Source organism: Lolium perenne, chromosome 1 (genome assembly GCF_019359855.2).
Source record: "Lolium perenne isolate Kyuss_39 chromosome 1, Kyuss_2.0, whole genome shotgun sequence".
Classification (NCBI taxonomy): domain Eukaryota; kingdom Viridiplantae; phylum Streptophyta; class Magnoliopsida; order Poales; family Poaceae; genus Lolium; species Lolium perenne.
The window spans coordinates 8,491,807-8,510,605 of NC_067244.2; the positions used below are offsets into that span (position 1 = coordinate 8,491,807).

Here is an 18,799-nt window from a genome sequence, read left to right on the forward strand (position 1 = left end):
ACTGTATCATATAAGTATTTCTATGATCAAGCAATGAGCTACGCTCCAGCCACAAACAACATGTATAGAACCAGCATATGTGAATGTGGATAACTTACATGGTGAATTAATTTATTTATTTGGTTCCCCTGGCATTTAGGGGGACGACATGGCATATCCCGTTTCGATGAACCTTTGGACCTGTAGAGACTGAGCAATGTAATATATTGCTAGCGGAATTGATGTTGTCTACACCTGCCAATTCGGGTGACAGAGTTTCTTGGGCCCTCGAGCCAACTGGGCAATGATCCACCTCTTCGCTCTATCGAAGGATGTGTCAGGGTATGCCAAGGATATATGGTCAGCGGCTATTCCCCCCAAAATCAAAATCTTTACCTGGAAATTGGCTTGCAATAGGTTACCTACAAATGAACAACTTGCAAATGGCATGGCCCCTCCAATGGTATGTGTGTATTATGTGGGTTACCTGAAACAGCTGACCATGTTTTCTTCAATTGTCATCTTGCTAAGTTTCTCTGGAGCGGGTGCCCTCGATGAACCAAGATCCTTTTCCCGGTTCTTTGATTTGTTAAATTCTCACTCGGAAAAATCCAGGAAATTTATTTGGGTCATGTTTGCTGCCCAGAGCTGGGCCTTGTGGAAAATCCGCAACACGTTTTCTATTGAAGGGGGTTTCTCTCAACAACCCGTTGATTGTGGTTTGAATCTATTGTCCTGTTGCAGCAATGGCGACCACTCACAAGAAGTAAAAAACTTGAAGCTGATGGACGAGGTGATCTCCATGATGAAGACTTTCTTCAATGAAACCTATACCCCCTGCGTCCTTGGCTGCTTAAGGGTTGTAGCATTTATTAACCTGTACCCCCTGCGTCCTTGGCTCCTTAAGGGTTGTAGCATTTATTGTACCGTTCTGTTTCTTAGATTACTCATAGTGGTAGTATCATAGGTAGTAACATCACACACTCCAAAGCATTTTGATGACATGGCATGATAATAAATGAAGAAAGAGAGTGATGTGGTAACTAGCTATGTTATTTTAACATCGCACTTCTCAAAACAAGATGGGTCTACAATCTAATAAATATAACATGCATGATACCAATATGTAACTATCCACTATGAAGGTATATGTTACTACCCTATGTTACTACCCGATATGACTAGTCTTAGTCCTGACTTGTTCGAGTTCTATCCTCGTAACTGTATGTGGTTCTCTAGGTTCGAGTTTGGTGTTGATGATGTGTTGTAAAATCTTGAACTATGGTTGTGGCTTAATTAATTTAAAGTTGTGCATTATATGCATGTTACCTAAAAATTAATTAATTTAGTTGGATCTGTGGCAGTGGCCTGCCTGCAAAAAAATGCATAAAAAGAGTACAATTCCACAGAAATTTAGCTATCCAAAACTCCGAATAGCAGATGACGAGCAATAGGACCTATTCAGATAGTTAAAAAAAGCTCTTGTCAGCGTTCACCATGGAGTTTGGAGGAAGGTGAGGAGCCACCAATCCTGCTGCTTAACCGTTGGGACTAAAAATTCTTTCTCACATCGATGCCCATCCCAAGGGGCATAGGTGTGTAGCAGGAATATCAAAAGGAGTATGCCTAGCTCACCCTTGAGGACGCATGAAAGTTTCAGTCCTCACGAGGACTGAGCCGCCAATGGAGTACGGCAATCTAGTAGCAATGAACAGAATCGTCATTAATTAATCAAAAATAGCGTCGATTAAGAATTTCAACTTCATTGTGATGAGCTAGAGCAGCAGTACGTAGCACGCCAATGATCTCCTACTCCCCAGCTCCTGTCGGCGTGACTTCTCCGGCGCGGCTTGCCGCTGGCTGGAGTCCTCGCCTCCTCCGGCCGGGCTGGCCATGTTACTAGGTCGCTGCTCGCCGGAAACGGCCGGCCATGTACAGTGTAATGGCTCCAACACGAATCTACAACTCATGTCCCCAGCAACTCCATACGTATACTTCCTTGGATAAATTCAAAACAAAATTACAGATTGGTGAAACACATAGAATAAGATTTTCTTGATTACGTTTTTACCCCTAATGTTGAGGTACTCCTCTGTTTTGTGAGATGGTACTCCGAAAGGGAGACGATAGAGTACCATGTAAGATTGATCGTTGGATTAGGATAACTGGACAGTCCATATTCATTTTGGGGTACTGTAAAAGCGCCCCGGTGTAATCGGCGAAACAGAAAAATAACACCTCTTCACCTCTGGATTAAACCCAGCATATACAAAAGCTACAGAAAAATTGCAAGGATCTATAGCCTGTACTCAATGAATGAAAAATCCGCATCTTCGCAACGTCAAGGTATCTTCACGAAGCACGTAACTTGAACAAAGTCCAGGATTTACCACAATCCACTTACCGTCAGGTGCCTCACTCAACCGCAACAGATTTGGAAACCTTCATAGAGGTTCAGGCCAACCAAGGAGCCTCCTAGAGAAGTAGAATGGTGCAGTCAATGAACGTTAGTGGCAGAACCATATCAATTCCGAACATTGGTCGGCTTCAACCTGTAGTTTGTGCACCAGCAGCACAGTGGTTGCACAGAGTCTGCATATAAGGGAAGAAATTGGACACATGCTCTAATCATGACCTGTAGGTACACAAAAAACTACTGCAAGTACTCCTACAACTGGTATTCTGGTAAACATGAAATTTATACACAAAAGACCACTGTAAGGATTCTTCCAACCGCATTGATATAACATGTGCAAACATACTGCGCAAGAACAAAATATTCAGGCTTCTGCAGACCACAATGCTGCCTCTCCAACATATTGGTATAAGGCCATCTATACCTCTATCTTCTCCTTTATTGGACTCCCGGGCTCTTATGAGATATCGTATAATGCCAGTTTTGTTTTTGCATCTGAAATTCAAAGAGTGGAGAATGAAAAACATGGCAGTTTGCAATTTACTTTGGAGAAATAAATCCAAGAAAAAAAATCAACAAATATAATTAGAAATCACACCGATGGATATTTTCTCGGGCAGCCCTTGAAGTGGCATTTGATCTTCTTAGTTCCATCCTACAAAATCACATGCATTTGAGAAAAAATAATCCAAAAGAGGAAGCCATTTGTACAGGACGTAAATTATGTGGTATGGGAGTGTTTGGTTTGGCGCTTACATCAACATGCTGGTTAGATTTTTCATGAGTCTTCCTAGCATGCTTGTCAGGAAACTCCTCAGTGCACCCTTTGAATAGACAGGTCGCCATCGAGTTATGCATTCTTCAAAATGACTTTTAAGATTCTCTGTTCTTGTAAACTTCATGTCGCACCGTCCACATGGGATACATTTACCGTTCTTATGGACTTCCCTACGATGTCTGGTCAGAGTGGATATCTGAATTTCAAAGTTACCGAGAATGAAATGCAAATCAGTTTTACAGTTTACTGCAGTGATAGAAATCCATGAAAACAAAGAACAGCATATGTAATTGCAAATCACACCAATGTAAACATTCTCTTGCAGCCCTTTGAGTTGCATTCAAGCATCGCATTGCCATCCTACAAAATGCCACGCATTTTAGCAGTAAATTATGCGGTATGGGAGTGCTTGTTATGTGTTTACCTCAACATGCAGATTGGTTTTCGCATTATTGGTCCTTGCATGCTGTGTTGTTGCCTTCTGTCGCATTGAAATGTTCCCGAATGGAACTGTTGGATTATTTTGATGCACTGTGGTTGGATTACAGCTGCAAGATAGATATTCTCAAAAAAAATTAAATGTAAGAATAGGCTCCATTAAATGGAGCATTTTTCCATGTGCAAATTCAATAAGGAAATTGAGCATCTAGATAGGAATCTATGTAAGAATTACTACCTCCGTATGGGATTATAGGGCCGGAGGGCCAATTTTGAGAGGACCAAGGTAAATTTCTATTGGTGCTAGATTTTTGTGTGCAATCAATTACATTTAGGATAATTTCTCTTTTCTTACCTTGGACAATAGTTAGCCCGTAGTTTGTGCATGCATTGGCTTCTTTTTGACATGGCATGGGAGAAAAGGCAAAAACCCAACCAGCGAGTGAGAAAAAAGTGGAGGGGTGAGATGCAGCGCATGTAGCGAGGCTTAATTAACTCTCCTCCTTATAATGTTTAACAAACAGAAAATGGCCTCCGGCCCTATAATCCCAAACAGAGAGTAACAAACACAAGTGTTGCGAAATAAGTTCTATGTGTGCAGATTATGTTAGTACAAGCATCATTGCTTGTCCAAAAGAGATTAATACTAGGAATATAAGCTATTCCAGCAATCAGCACTATATGCAATTAACTTCACATGCCTAAGCCAGGTGAATTGATTTCATTAAATTAAAATTAAGAAGGTTTAATCATCTCAAAAAATACAATTAGAAAACGAAATGCTTATGAAGCCCTTTTCCAACAGCTACTAACACACAGTTGGATTAGCATAGTTCCTTTTACCTTGATGGTGAAGGAATGTGCTGAACTAGCTCTTCAGGACAAGCATTGCTTGTTGCTTTTGTTTTCAGCTTCTTCCTCTGGCCACCAGGCTCTTCATCTGTCAGGTTGTCTACTCTGACCAAATTGTTTCTCTGAAATTTAAAGTTGCCGAGAATTTTTAAAAAGGTTTGCGGTTTATATTGCAGTTTCCTATAAAATGCTAAGAAGTATGTACACCTCGCATTAGTAAGAAATCAATGATAGCAAGAAAGAAACAACTATACTTTGCATAGAGGCTTCTCCGTTGTTGCCGGCCGCCCCATTGAACTGTTCCGGCATTGGACAACATGACTTGAGCGAGTCCTAGCACCCATGGGATGAGCTGCTTCTGCATGAAGTTGAAGGACCATTAAAGTTTTGTTTTTCTGTGCTCAGCCGCATAACAGTTGGTGCACTTACCCTTCCTTCTTGGTCTCCTAGGAAGGTCACCCTGCTGTGGACAGTTCGATGCATCTTTGTTCAGAGGCTTATGTTCTGTTGTTGCCAGCTGCCCGATTGAACTCTTCTGACACTGATCTGTCGGATTATTTTTCCGCACCATGGTTGTGGAGATTATCTCAGACTCAACCACAAGAGAATTACTGCAGCTGTGTGCATCGATTGATGCAGAGGCCGGGGCCATGCTCCCATATCTATAAAAAAAAAACCACAAGAGAATTACTGCAGCTGCAAGATGGATAGGCTCAGTTTTTGAATTGTAAGAACATACGTCATTAAATGGTACACTTATATGTACAAAATTAATAAGGAAATTGAGCATCTAGATAACAATCTACGGTAACAGACACTACTATTGTGGCGTAAGTTTTATTTGTGCAGATTATTTCAAATCATCACAAAGCCGAGAGTAAAAGTTGATTGGTGCCTGTCCGAAATAGATTAATACTAGGAACATAAGCTATGCCGGCAATCAGCACTAGTATACAATTAAGTACATTCTAACTTCACTATCCAAAATGTATACAAACATCCATGGCATAGCTTTATTAACATCAAGCCCAAGTCAGATGATTCTATTTCATTAAATTATAATTAATAATAATATCAAGCAGGTTTAATTATCTTAAAGAATAAGCCTAGAAAATGAAAAGCTTACGAAGCTCCTTTCTAGCAGCTAATAACATTAAGTTTGATTTGACATAGTTAATTTTACCTTGATGGTGAAGGCATTTGCTCATCCAGGTGCCCCAGCGTTGTTTCAGAATTATCTGAAGAAATAACCGTCTCCACAGGCTGAATCATAGCACTGCCATCATCCAGGTCTAATGCCACAAGGGGAAAATAAGACAAGGAAGATAGATCAGGACAGCGTATATTACCAGCTACTGACCACAAAGTCTTGCATGAAAAAAGAAATGATACCTATGCCTGTATCTTCTGGAGGAGGTGTGGATCCTGAATTGGTAGTTGGTGGCCATGACATTTGGTATGGGTAACCCCATCCAGAAAACTGAAACTTGGCCAGCAGGCTCATCTTCTGCAAGTCCACCACCCAGTGAGGGCCGCGGCGGTAGGTCAGTACCGCTAGCCCATTGGTCACCGTGCAGACATCACACACTCTGGTAGAATAAGGTATGCCAAGCACTTTGATCATGGGGACTTCCTCCTTGAAGTTGAACTCGAGCAACGCATTATCGGCATCAAGTTCCCAAACTTGCAACCTAGGGATGGCGGCCCAGCCAACCAGGCCTTGAAGGCACACGAGGTAGCCCTTGCCATCCTTTTTTTCTTGAACGGAGCCTGTGCCATCCTCGATCTCTCCTATCGAATACCCTTGAGAGATTGTCTTCCATGGGAGATGGCACAGCGAGAAAACCATGACGCGTGTATTGAGCACGAGCAGGGAAGCGTCATCATACTGCCAGAATATGCGGCTCGCGGCATACATTGGCATCAAGCCCCATTTCGGCAGCTTACCATTCCCCAACGGAGGACTAGCCCACGGGTGGCGCTTCCACTCGCGAGTGCCGGAGTCGTACTCCACAGCTCGGAACTCCCGGCGATGGCGGCGCTGCTGCACGGATACCACACGGAAGCAGTCGACGGCTAACCGCTGGCCACATTGCGGCACTGTGCCGTCGAGCAAGCAGTGTGCCAAAAACTCCCCCTCAACGTTGGCATCATCCGGACGGGGCTGAATCGGCACGGGCTGGCCCCCGGAGAGTGGGCTGTAGACCCACAGGGAACTATGGTTGTCCCGGGAGAGGAGTAGGACGCCATTGCGGCAGTCCCGGAGGCGCCACCGGTGGCCATTGTCGAGCCTTGCGAGCGTGAAGTCACCCTTGCGTGTGACGGCGGCGATGTCCCGGTGGGCGTCGATGTCGCTCCCGGGGACATCGGAGCATGCTGGGAGGAAGAAGGGCCGCGGCAAAGACTCGTGGCCCCCATCCGAGACGAAGATGCCCATGAAAGGCGACGACGGGTGGCGGTCGCGGAAGCCGGAGAGGACAGAGGAGGCGATACGGCCCCAGCGGCGGCAGGCGAGCACGGCGCGCGCTAAGGACGCCGAGGAAGGGAGGCGGAGCAAGATCTCACCGATGGTGCCGTCGTCGAGGCCGTCGATGGTGGTGGCTGACGCAGGCACCCGAGGAGGTGGAGGAGAAGGGGCCATCGTACCTCGCCTCGGGCAGGCGAGCGAGCGACCGAGCATGGTCCTCCCCGGCAGATCTGGAAAGTGGTGGCGCGCGCGGCAGCCGGCGTCGAGGAGGAAGAAATGGAAGGCCTAGCGCCGGGCGGCGTGGTGGATTTGGAATGCGGCTTGGCTATTCCCCTCGTTCGACCCGTTGGAGTAAAATTAGCCTAGCTCAGAGTGAAGTGAAGTGAAGTGATAGCTGAGAGTGAGAGGTGGGGCCGTGCGCGGCGCGGCTAGCCAACCCAGAGCACGCGTGGACAGGTACTCAAATCACCCTTTGTCCCACTCGTTCGCGCATCTCCAAGGCGCGACCTGAGCCGCGGGTCATCCGCGGTGAGGTAATCTAGCCCAAATATACGTCTCAGATGCGTCTCTACGGACGCTGCGCGGACGCGGTAAGTGTCCGCTCGCGTCTGGCGGACGTTTCGTCGGACCGGCCTGACAGCGACCCTGCATCGATGCGTCTTCTCAGGCGCGCGTTCTCGTTGTTTTCGTCGGGCCGACGCACTTCCGATGCTAGTCAGTTTAGTTTCAGAAAATTTGGAAAAGAGGTTGTAGCCTTAAATTAGCTCAAATTTGCACGAAATTGAAGCCTCGGATTACGTCAAACTGAGGTCCGAAATAAGTTCATCACACTTTGCATATGGTACAGCGCAAAGTGGAGTCCAAAAGGGACACAACAAGGCCTGAACAACAAATGAAGTCCAAAAGGAGGCCATCGTCAGGGCAGGTGGTGCCATTTCATCAAACAGGATGCGGGGCACCGGCATGCTCTCCTCCGGCAGCTGGCGCGTCTTGTGTGTCGTGCCCGGGCACCACTCACCGCTTCTAGGCATCCGGTTGAGGGCGGGAACCGGCGCCCCGTTGAACTGCATCGGCGCCACGCCGGAGGCGAACCGAACCGCGACGCCGGGTGGACCTGCAAGTGAGCGGGAGTTCCAGGACGCAGCTGGGAACTTACCGAGCTCACCGAAGAGGCCGGAGGAGCGACGCCGGTGATCACCTCTCGCTTGACGAGCATGTAGGCCTCCGCTAAGGTCGGATGGAGGCCTACTTGCCCGACGCCGACTTTCATCTTCATCTGCCACGCCTGACCGACGTCCATGGCGGCGGACGTTGCATTCCTCTCCTTCAGGTTCTTGCGGCGGCCGCGACGCTTCATGGCCTCGACGCCTTTCTCCTCCTTGGACAACACCTTCTTTGTCGCCTTCGCCTTAGCATCCCGGCCGCTGGTGGCCGGCCCGCTTGCCTTCCGCCGGAGCTGCAGCCTCCATTCTGGCTATGGTAGTGGCTATGGAGGGGGGTGTGGGGCGGCGGCAGGTGCGAGTGTTACCTCGGAATCCATGGTGGTGGCTGCGGCGGCGAGGACGTCCATCGCTTCTGGACTGCTCGCGCCGGTCTACTTTGATTTTTCGCGCGGGGAATAACCACTAGCGGGAATGTTATCGGCCTCCCTGTCACTGACGCGCGGGTCCTACGTCATTTCCGGCGGATACTCGGCGCGACCACGAAGACACAAACCTAGCCCATATTTGGGCCAGGTTTGCATTGCCGCGAACGGACAGGTCACTATGCGTCGCCCCGCTGGAGCAGGCCCCGTTGGAGATGCCCTAAATAGAATATTTTTCGCGTCCGGTTTTGGCTATTTGGATCAGCCTCCGGACATACGGATAGGCTGGGACGTCCGCAGCCCATTTTAGTCCCAACATTGCTACCCAAACAACTATTCCTCCTTCTTCTTTCCTAGCAGTACTATTTCAGAAAGACGGGCATGAACGCGTCCAAGCCGAGAGGCACGGCTAGGGAGGCCAGGAGGCATGGCTAGGAATGCGCCTCCTGTCTTCGTGGACGAGCCGGCGGTGCAGCCGCGAAGGGAAAATCCCTGTCGCCCATGAAGCCCGCCCTTCTTCTCCTATCCGTCTCCGTCGATAGATACGTACGCCAACTCGGCGAGTTGATGGCGTACGCCAGATCGGCGCGGAGGTCCGGCGGCAGGTACCGCCTCCTTCGCCGGATCTCCGCGTTCCGATCAGGCTCGCGCGCAGGGACTGGAGGGATGGGCACCCGGCGGCAGCTGAGCCGTTAGCCGCCAGGGAGTTGCACGCCGGACCAGGCGTCGTCGCACGACAACCATTTGCTGTGCATGAGCCTCCCCACCGTGACGGGGAGCGGCACCCTCTTGCTGCCGCTGCCGGAGGCCTCGAAGTCGTTCTTCTTCCCCATGGCGCTGCGGCGGTGGTGTTGCGAGTGGAGGTGTGGGCGAAGGACGAACGCGGCCGGTGGACTTTTAAGGGCGGCCACGCGCGGGATACGATGCCATTGAAGGCGGCGCAGAAGCCCAGCCGCCGCTCGCCAGTACGCGCGCAGAACAGGCAGCCGCGCCATTGATGACGAAGGCTGCGGCGCAGACGCGAAAGCGCTGACCGCCGAAGCGATGCCCTTGATGCAGACTCGCTGCCAGGCGGGCCCAGTGGAGACGCGAGCGGACACTTTGCGTGTCCGCGCAGCGTCCGCAGAGACGCAAACCTGCCAGGTGACTTTGCGTCGCGCCGCTGGAGAGGGTGTCACACGCATTTTCGGTCAAAGCGGACGCAAACGGTCGCCCCGTTGGAGATACCCTAAATAGAATATTTTACGCATCCGGTTTTGGCTGTTTGGATCAGCTGCCGAGCGGTGGAGGAGACTTGATTTTGAGTATGTACGTTTTGCTTAAACACTCCTTCGTTGGATCTCCGCGTTCCGATCAGGCTCGCGCGCAGGACTGGAGGGATGGGCACCCGGCGGCAGCTGAGCCGTCAGCAGCCAGGGAGTTGCACGCCGGACCAGGCGTCGTCGCACGGCAACCATTTGCCGTAAATGAGCCTCCCCACCGTGACGGGGAGCGGCACCCTCTTGCTGTCGCTGCCGGAGGCCTCGAAGTCGTTCTTCTTCCCATGGCGCTGCGGCGGTGGTGTTGCGAGTGGAGGTGTGGGCGAAGGACGAACGCGGCCGGTGGACTTTTAAGGGCGGCCACGCGCGGGATACGATGCCATTGAAGGCGGCGCAGAAGCCCAGCCGCCGCCCGCCAGTGCGCGCGTAGAACAGGCAGCCGCGCCATTGATGGCGAAGGCTGCGGCGCAGACGCGGAAGCGCTGACCGCCGAAGCGATGCCCTCGATGCAGACTTGCTGCCAGGCGGGCCCGGTGGAGACGCGAGCGGACACTTTGCGCATCCGCGCAGCGTCCGCAGAGACGCAAACCTGCCCGGTCACTTTACGTCGCGCCACTGGAGAGGGTGTCAGACGCATTTTCGGTCAAAGCGGACGCAGCGTCCGTTTGCGTCGCCCCGTTGGAGATGCCCTAAATAGAATATTTTACGCGTCTGGTACGTTTTGGCTGTTTGGATCAGCCGAGCGGTGGAGGAGACTTGATTTTGAGTATGTACGTTTTGCTTAAACATTCCTTCGTACTAAGTGTGAGTGTCACCATGAGGCGCCCCCGTTTCAATTCTTGCTATATGCCGATCGATGAAAGCCACCTAATGTACTAAAGGCATATGTGCGTGAAAAATAGTTCTTTCTTGTAATGAACGTATCTTTCCGGTGTACTCGAATCAGAATGCAGCTGGTTAAAAGAGGAGGCCGGCCACTCGGTGTCCACGTGATGGAGCTGGTCGACGACGCGTCGGCCACGACCCATCGCTTCCGCCGGCGAAATTTGTGTGGAGGGTTTTTTATTTGGAGGGAATGGAGCGGTTTGTGTGCAACTGGGTGGAGGGACAGTGGTGGTGTAGGGGAGGGCATGCGTGGTGTAGGCCGGGGCAAGGCAAGCAGAACACTGTAAGTTCCGCACTTTGTAAGTGTATATTTTTCTCTGATGGAAAAGAAAAAAAGATGGCTTAGATTTGTGTAAATTTGTAGGTATCCAAATTTAGATAAAGTAAAGATATCCTTGTAGAAGAAAAATATAGAAAATTCGTATGTTGTGTTGGGGAGGAAAACAGAGCAACTAAGAATGGATGTAGGTAGTTAATTTCTGTAGTAGGATTAAGAGCATCTCCAGTCACGTCCCCCAAAACGCGCCGGATCGAGCGTTTGGGGGACGTGTTTCGTTCGTGCCGCGTTTGGGGGACGTCGCTTCCCAGCCTTGGTAGCCTTATGGCCTCGTGGACGAGGTGGAAAGGCTGGACGGCCTTGATCGTCGTCTTCACCGTCGAGGTTGATCGATGTCCCATTCCTCACAGCTTCGTTGTAGGACGCAAAGCTTGTCATCCACTTGTTGTTGTTCTTGAGCACGTCCCAGATATGGACCATATGTAAGCCCTTTTTATGCGTCGCCCTGAACTTCTCCAAGGTACGGGATACCTGCAATCATAGCCGCCAATGATGTACATACAAAGATGCAAATAGTGTAGAATGATGATAGTTGTATCGTGTTTACCACTGTCATGACGCCCGCGCCGCTTACGGGGTTGTTAATAGCATGTTCGACCGCCGATCAGAACCTGCTTGTCTCTTATTTGATGTAGTTCCATCTTTTCCGGAGGGACTCTTCCGTCCGAGGGTGTCAACACCCGGATTTTTAAGTCCAGATGCCTATTATGTCATACATCGCAATCCCATGAATATTGTTTTTGCGAGACATAATAGATTGATATCACAGACATCATTCATTACAAACCATAATAGTCTTATATCAAAGGATCACATGATCCAGTTTTAATACAACAATTGATCTAAAGATCAAATACATACCACGTAGCGGAAGAAACGTAGTAGCTCATGGGGTTCGTAGAATCGTAGCATAGAAAACAAAAAATTTCCTACCGCAAAGACGAATAAATCCAAGATCTAATCTATAGAAAAGCCAAGATCTAATCTATGAGATCTGAACAACGAGATGGAGATGGGACTAACCCTCGAAGATTCCAAAGCCTACGAGATTAATCTCGTTGTTGGTGTAGACGATCGTCCCCGGTGCTGCAATCCGGCAGCACTTCCGTACTCGGTCGCGCGTACGGTGTCGATGAAGCCCCTTCCTCTCCCCGTTCCAGCGGGCAGCGGAGGTGTGGTAGATCTTCACGGAATCCCAGCAGCACGACGGCGTGGTGGTGGTGGTGGAGAAGAATTACTGCAGGGCTTCGCCTAAGCCTGCGCAGTATATGGAGGAAGAAGAGAGGGGGCGGCTAGGGTTTGTGGATGGGTGTGGTGGCCGGCCACCCCTCCCCTCTTTATATAGGGGGAGGGGTCGGCCTAGGGTTCCCCCTTGGCCCCACCTATCCCTTGGCCGGCGCATGAGGGGGGGGGGACTTTTCTTCCCCCTCAAGCCTTCCCCTTATCTCTTCATTTAAACACTTTATTTTAGAGATAGATCTTATCTCTAGATTTATACCATTTAAATTTAGAGATAGATTTTATCTCTAATGGGTAGGCCGGCCTGGGCCCACATGTCATAGTGGGCAGGCCCCACCATGCCATGTGGCGCCTATGTGGCCTCTCCCGGGGTGGTGGGCCCACTGGTGGCCCTCTAGAACCTTCTAGAAGCTCCGGTCAAAACACCGGACTTTTTCCCGAACCCCGGAAAATGACTTCCCTTATATGAACCTTATTCTCTGGACCATTCCGGACCTCCTCGTGATGTCCTGGATCCCATCCGAGACTCCGAACAAAAACTTCGGACTCCATCTCATATTCCGAATCTACTTATGCGACATCGAACCTTAAGCGCGTCACCCTACGGTTCGCGAACTATGCAGACATGGTCGAGACTCCTCTCCGAGCAATAACCAATAGCGGGATCTGGAGATCCATAATGGCTCCCACATATTCAACGATGACTTTAGTGATCGATTGAACCATTTACATACGATGCAAATTCTCTTTGTCACATGATATTTTACTTGTCCGAGGTTTGATCATCGGTATCTTCATACCTTGTTCAACCTTGTTACCGACAAGTTCTTTACTTGTACCGTGGTATGTCATCTCTTATGATCCAATCATATGCTTGCAAGCTAATCAGACGACATTCCACCGAGAGGGCCCAGAGTATATCTATCCGTCATCAGGATGGACAAATCTCACTATTGATCCATATGCCTCAACTCACACTTTTCGAATACTTAATCCCATCTTTATAACCACCCATTTACGCAATGGCGTTTGATGTAATCAAAGTACTCTTCCGATGTAAGTGATTTACATGATCTCATGGTCGAAGGACTTAGGCAACTATGTATCGAAAGCTTATAGAAAATTGAACTTAATGACTTGATCTTATGCTACGCTTATTTGGGTGTGTGTCCATTATATCATTCAACTAATGACATAACCTTGTTATTAATAACATCCAATGTTCATGATCACGAAACCATGATCATCCATTAATCAACAAGCTAGTTATATAAGAGGCTTACTAGGGACTCCTTGTTGTTTACATAACACACATGTATCAATGTTTCGGTTAATACAATTATAGCATGGTATGCAAACATTTATCATAAACACAAAGATATTATAATAACCACTTTATTATTGCCTCTTGGGCATATCTCCAACAGTCTCCCACTTGCACTAGAGTCAATAATCTAGATTACATTGTAAGGTACCTAACACCCATGGCATTCTGGTGTTGGTCATGCTTTGCCTAGGGAGAGCTTTAGTCAACGGATCTGCAACATTCAGATCTGTGTGTACTTTGCAAATCTCTACTTCACCATCTTCGATGTACTCGCGAATCGAATGAAAACGCAGCTTGATATGTTTTAGCTTCTTGTGTGACCTTGGTTCCTTTGCATTGGCGATGGCACCCGTGTTGTCACAATAAATGACTAACGGGTCCAATGCCCTAGGAACCACACCAAGCTCAACAATGAACCTCTTCGCAGCAGGAAATTCTTTGTCCTTGAATCAAGGTCCATACCGCTTCCGATGAAGCCTCTGAAGCCGCTATATATTCAGATTCTGTTGAAGATTTCGCCACCGTGCACTACTTGGAACTGCTCCAGCTTACTGCCGCACCATTCAATATAAACACGTACCCAGACTGAGACTTAAAGTCATCAGGATCGGTGTTCCAACTTGCATCGGTGTAACTGGTTACAACGAGCTCTTGGTCACCGCCATAACAAAGAAACATATCCTTAGTCCTTTTCAAGTACTTCAGGATATTCTTGACCGTTGTCCAGTGTTCCATTCCTGGATCACTTTGATATCTGCTGGTCAAACTAACAACATGTGCGATAGCCGGTCTAGTACACAGCATGGCATACATGATAGAGCCTACTGCTGAGGCAGAGGGGATCTTGCTCATCCTTTCTCTTTCATCTGTCGTAGCCGGACCTTGAGTCTTACTCAAGACCTTACCTGGCAACATAGGCAAGAACCCTTTCTTGCTTTCATCCATTCTAAACTTCTTTAGAATCTTGTCCAGGTATGTACTCTGTGAAAGGCCTATTAGGCGTCTTGATCTATCTCTATAAATCTTGATGCCTAAAATGTATGCTGCTTCACCAAGGTCTTTCATTGAAAAAGACTTATTCAAATAACCTTTAACGCTGCTTAATAGTTCTATATCATTCTCAATCAATAAAATGTCATCTACATATAATATCAGGAACGCTACAGAGCTCCCACTCACTTTCTTGTAAATACAGGCCTCACAGTTGGTGCACTTACCCTTCCATCTTGGTTTCCTAGGAGGGTCACCCTGCTGTGGACAGATCGAGGCATCTTTGTTCTGAGGCTTATATCGTGTTGTTGCCAGCTTCCCCATTGAACTCTTCTGGCATGGAACTCTCAGATTATTTTTTCGCACTATGGTTGTGGAGATTATCTCAGACTCAACCACAAAAGGATTACTACAGCTGCAAGATATATAGGCTCAGTTTTTGAATTGTAAGAACATACACCATTAAATGGTACATTTATATGTACAAACTTTAATAAGGAAATTGAGCATCTAGATAAGAATCTACGTTAACAGACACTGCTATTGTGGAGTAAGTTTTATCTGTGCAGATTATTTCAGTAAAATCATCATTGACATCACAAAGCTGAGAGTAAAGCTGATTGGTGCCTGTCCAAAATAGATTAATACCAGGAGCATAAGATGAGCTAGTTTGGATGTCGTCCTGGGTCCTATGCCTGGCAAAAAGTGGAGCCTGGGAGTAGCCTGGGAATTGATCGTTTTTTGCCTAACCAGGCAGGCCTGGGACGGTGATGTTAGGTTTGAGACCTCAGACCTGGAGAAGTGTTAGGCACCTAAGTTTTGTATTTTAACCCATGATGTTGTCGTCACTCGTCCCAGGCAGGACCCACGCATCGAACTTCGGTAGCCTGGACCAGGCTAAGCACCTCCCAGCCATCTTAGATCGGGCTAATCACTTTCTGCAAGCTCCAGGCCAGGCTCTAATATTTTTCACTAGGACATGAACCAAACAATGTCCAGGCAACTCCCAGGGAAGCTTCAGGCCAGGCAGGTTGGCACCAGGACACGAGCCAAACACGCTCGATATGCCAGCAGTCAGCACTAGTTGCAATTAAGTAAAGTGTATCCTAAATGTATACAAACATAAATGGCACATATTTATTAACAGCAAGCCTAAGTCAGGGAATCAATTTCATTAAATCATAATAAAACCATGGTACAGAAGCAGCTATAATTATCTAAAAAAGAATACGACTACAAAAATAAATGCTTATAAAGCCCCTTTCTAAAAGTAACTAACACAGTTCTTTTCGCATAGTTCTTTTTACCTTGATGGTGAAGAAATGTGCTGATCCAACTCTTGAGGACAAGCATTACTTGTTTCGTTTGTTTTCAGCTTCTTCCTCTGGCCACCGGGCTCTTCATCTGTTTCACTAACATTGTTGGCACAAGTGACTTCCTGGTGAGCCTTATCACAATTCTGTGGTTCAAACATCTCAGCACCATCTGTAGTATTATCTTGCAGATTGCTGGTTTCAGATTTATCTATTCGAATAGCCACATTGCAGCTTACGGAAGGTATAGCAGGAGCATTTTGCAGAGTCAGTTCATGGCTGGGATACATTTCCACTGGCTCAATCCTAGCACTATCACCATCCAGATCTAGACTTGCTTTCTCACTGAGGTCATGTTGAGCTGAATTCAGATGAGTTATGCTATTTTCCACCTCCACAGCCTTGGTTCTATTAACTGCAGTAAGAAACTATGTTATATACTTGAACCTACTTCAAGACTTCAGGCACAACACAAATAAAATCATTAAAAATCTGGGCCATCTGGTCTTTCCTCTAAAAAATAAAAGGATCATATATTATATGTTCCTTTCCCTCGCAATTTTTTTTTAAAATAAAATAAGGAAAATCGACTACATTTTCCCCTCGCATCCCATTCTTTTATTCTCCATCCTACACTTTTGTGTAGAATACACAATTCAAGTACAGATATGTTATTCTATCTATGATAGAATTGGAAAAGAGGATTTCTGGCTTCAATGCTATCGTTGCATCTGCATTACCTGGAGACTTGAGGGTGTGATGGTTTTCAGATGGTGCCGCCTCGTCGCCTCCAGCTTCATTGACATCATGGGGGTCCATATATTGATTTTGGGAACATGCTGCAAAAACTAGTGAGTTAGTGACACAATATGTGTGGCTTCCTAGCACAAGATTATGCAACAGGGAAGTAAAAGAGCCTTACTGGTGTCCACAACTGACGATGAAGGAGGATCTTTCATCCTGTTGTTGGAGCTCAGCTTACTATGTTGATCACCATCGGTACCCCCTCTACAGATGTACAGAACAAGAAAAAACATATCAGCAGTATAGAAATGTGCCACTATCACCCATTATTGGCATACAAGTAATATACCACTACCTATCACACCTAGGATTCCAAGGAGAAAGCATGAAATGCAGTTTCATAAAATGATTGGTACATAGGAAACTTACTCATGTGCCAGATCCACTCCATCATGTCTGCTCGATGTAGATAACAGATTGTCTAATATCACAACAATAAGGAAAAAATAAGACACAGGGACCAGGACGTGTATACACAAATCTTGTGAACAAAAATCATACCTATGCAATTATCTTTCTGAGGAGGCGAGGACTTGGCAGTAGTAGCAGCAGCAAGCCCAGCAGGTGGCCATGGCATCTGGTACAGATAACCCTTACCACGGAACATAACATCGGCCAACCGAGTCATGTTCTGTAGGTCAACCACGTACTGACCACTGCTCTCATGCTTTGAAAGTAGGGCCAGCCCATTTACCACAGTAGACACGTTCCACACCTCAGCATCAGCGCCGAGTAATTTGCTCACCGAGACTTGTTCCTTAAACTTGCAACAAATATTGTCTCCCATCTTTTCTAGTAGCCACACTTGCAGGAGCGTTTCCGGACGAGAGGTCGATATGTGGATACCATACAAGTCACCCGGATCCGGGACTTGGAGGCACACGAGGCAGGCCTTGCCGTCCTCAATCTCTCCGATGGCAAACCTCAAATCTCGAGGAAAATTTAGTGTTCCCGGGAGAATGAGGGTGAAGAAGCGCATTGTGGTGGTATCTAGCACGAGCAATGAACTGGCACCACCGTATCTCCAGAAGATGTGTCCAGCAGCGTACATTGGCCCTAATTCCCATCGCGGCTTGTCCCGGTCATCCGTCAACGTACTTAAAGGCAGCCATTGGTGGGCATGCCACTCGGGCATGCTGGGGTCATACTCGACAGCCCGTATATCCCGGCGACTCTGCTGGACGGATATCACCCGATAGGACACGGCGGCCTCGTCAGATTTGCTGCGTCGCTGCACAGAGACCACCACCCCCTTGCCATTGCCGTCTAGCAAAGAGTGAGACATGTATTTGCCGGCCGTGTCATCGTCATGCTTGGGAAGGGGCACACGCACCTGGGACAGCGGGCCATAGATGAAGAGCTCATTTTCTTGGTTGGAGAGGAGTAGCCGGCCATTCCGGCAGTCTTGGATGCACCAATCCCTGTCAATGTAAACGAGGGCGGTATCGGCATTCCTTACCACGGCTCTGAGGTCCGGGTCGTTGCTGATGTTGCGGAAGAGCGACACACGGCCTTGCGGATCGGAGGCGAAGACGCCAAGGAGCGGCGACGAAGGGTGCCGCTCGCGGAAGCCATCGACGAATTTTTCGTCGGAGGCGATGCCGCGCCAGCGCGAGGAGACGAATGCGGCCGCCGTGAGGCGGTCCAGCCGGAGAAGTATCTCGGAGAGGGGGCCGTCCGGGATGGAGTTGAAGTCGACGGGAGCCGGCGCTGCCATTGTCGCGCGCGCGGGTCGTCCTGAGCGGTCTCAAGCGCCAAGGAGGACGGGGTGGCGGCGAGATCCGCCGGCGTCGGGGAAGAAGAGGCTCAGTCAGGGTCGCCCGCGCCGAGGAGGAGTTCGCCGGCGTCGAGGATGTGGAGAGGGGAACCAGCTCGTCTAACTTTGCTATTACAAAGTCAGGAACCTGACTTAGGCCATCTCCACCGCACAACACAGATCAAAGGGTTCTCCTCCTCCTAGTACGGAGCCGGCTCCTCTAACTTTGCTTCTACTAAGTCAGGGCCCTGACATAGGCTATATCTACCACCCAAAGCACATCCAACAGTTCTTCTTTGCTTAGTACTACTACCTGTTACTCAACTGAATCGTGTGACAAATCCAGCTGGGCTCTGTCATTGTTTAAGGGCATC

At 48.3% G+C, this 18,799-nt stretch overlaps 2 protein-coding genes across 2 annotated transcripts; both read right to left on the minus strand.

Annotated features, from left to right (window-relative positions):
• Positions 1 to 2,495: 2,495 nt before the first annotated feature.
• On the minus strand, positions 2,496 to 7,339 carry LOC127342714 (uncharacterized). The gene is made up of 10 exons (XM_051368719.2): positions 5,856 to 7,339; positions 5,647 to 5,755; positions 4,893 to 5,125; positions 4,718 to 4,821; positions 4,455 to 4,585; positions 3,598 to 3,721; positions 3,477 to 3,533; positions 3,152 to 3,369; positions 2,994 to 3,050; positions 2,496 to 2,890 (listed from the first exon to the last, which is right to left on the minus strand). Exons 1-10 carry the CDS (start codon positions 7,141 to 7,143, stop codon positions 2,608 to 2,610), a joined length of 2,604 nt encoding a protein of 867 aa, XP_051224679.1. The 5' UTR covers positions 7,144 to 7,339; the 3' UTR covers positions 2,496 to 2,607.
• Positions 7,340 to 7,724: 385 nt separating this feature from the next.
• On the minus strand, positions 7,725 to 18,527 carry LOC139831310 (uncharacterized). The gene is made up of 8 exons (XM_071820611.1): positions 17,171 to 18,527; positions 17,039 to 17,090; positions 16,788 to 16,873; positions 16,606 to 16,704; positions 15,860 to 16,280; positions 14,742 to 14,967; positions 8,221 to 8,386; positions 7,725 to 8,044 (listed from the first exon to the last, which is right to left on the minus strand). Exons 1-8 carry the CDS (start codon positions 18,384 to 18,386, stop codon positions 7,725 to 7,727), a joined length of 2,586 nt encoding a protein of 861 aa, XP_071676712.1. The 5' UTR covers positions 18,387 to 18,527.
• Positions 18,528 to 18,799: the final 272 nt, after the last annotated feature.

Bases quoted from the DNA above. Each gene is read 5' to 3' on its own strand.
- LOC127342714 (XM_051368719.2), bottom strand. From the start codon at position 7,143: ATGCTCGGTCGCTCGCTCGCCTGCCCGAGGCGAGGTACGATGGCCCCT. The intron at 5,126-5,646 runs GTAAAATTAACT...TTTTTTTTATAG, and splicing joins CAAATGCCTTCACCATCAAG to ATATGGGAGCATGGCCCCGG. The intron at 3,370-3,476 runs GTGTGATTTGCA...TTTGAAATTCAG, and splicing joins GCAAGAGAATGTTTACATTG to ATATCCACTCTGACCAGACA.
- LOC139831310 (XM_071820611.1), bottom strand. From the start codon at position 18,386: ATGGCAGCGCCGGCTCCCGTCGACTTCAACTCCATCCCGGACGGCCCC. The intron at 17,091-17,170 runs GTATGATTTTTG...TTGTGATATTAG, and splicing joins TCAGAAAGATAATTGCATAG to ACAATCTGTTATCTACATCG. The intron at 8,387-14,741 runs GTGAGTGGGAGC...TGGAGGCTGCAG, and splicing joins AGGCCTGTATTTACAAGAAA to CTCCGGCGGAAGGCAAGCGG.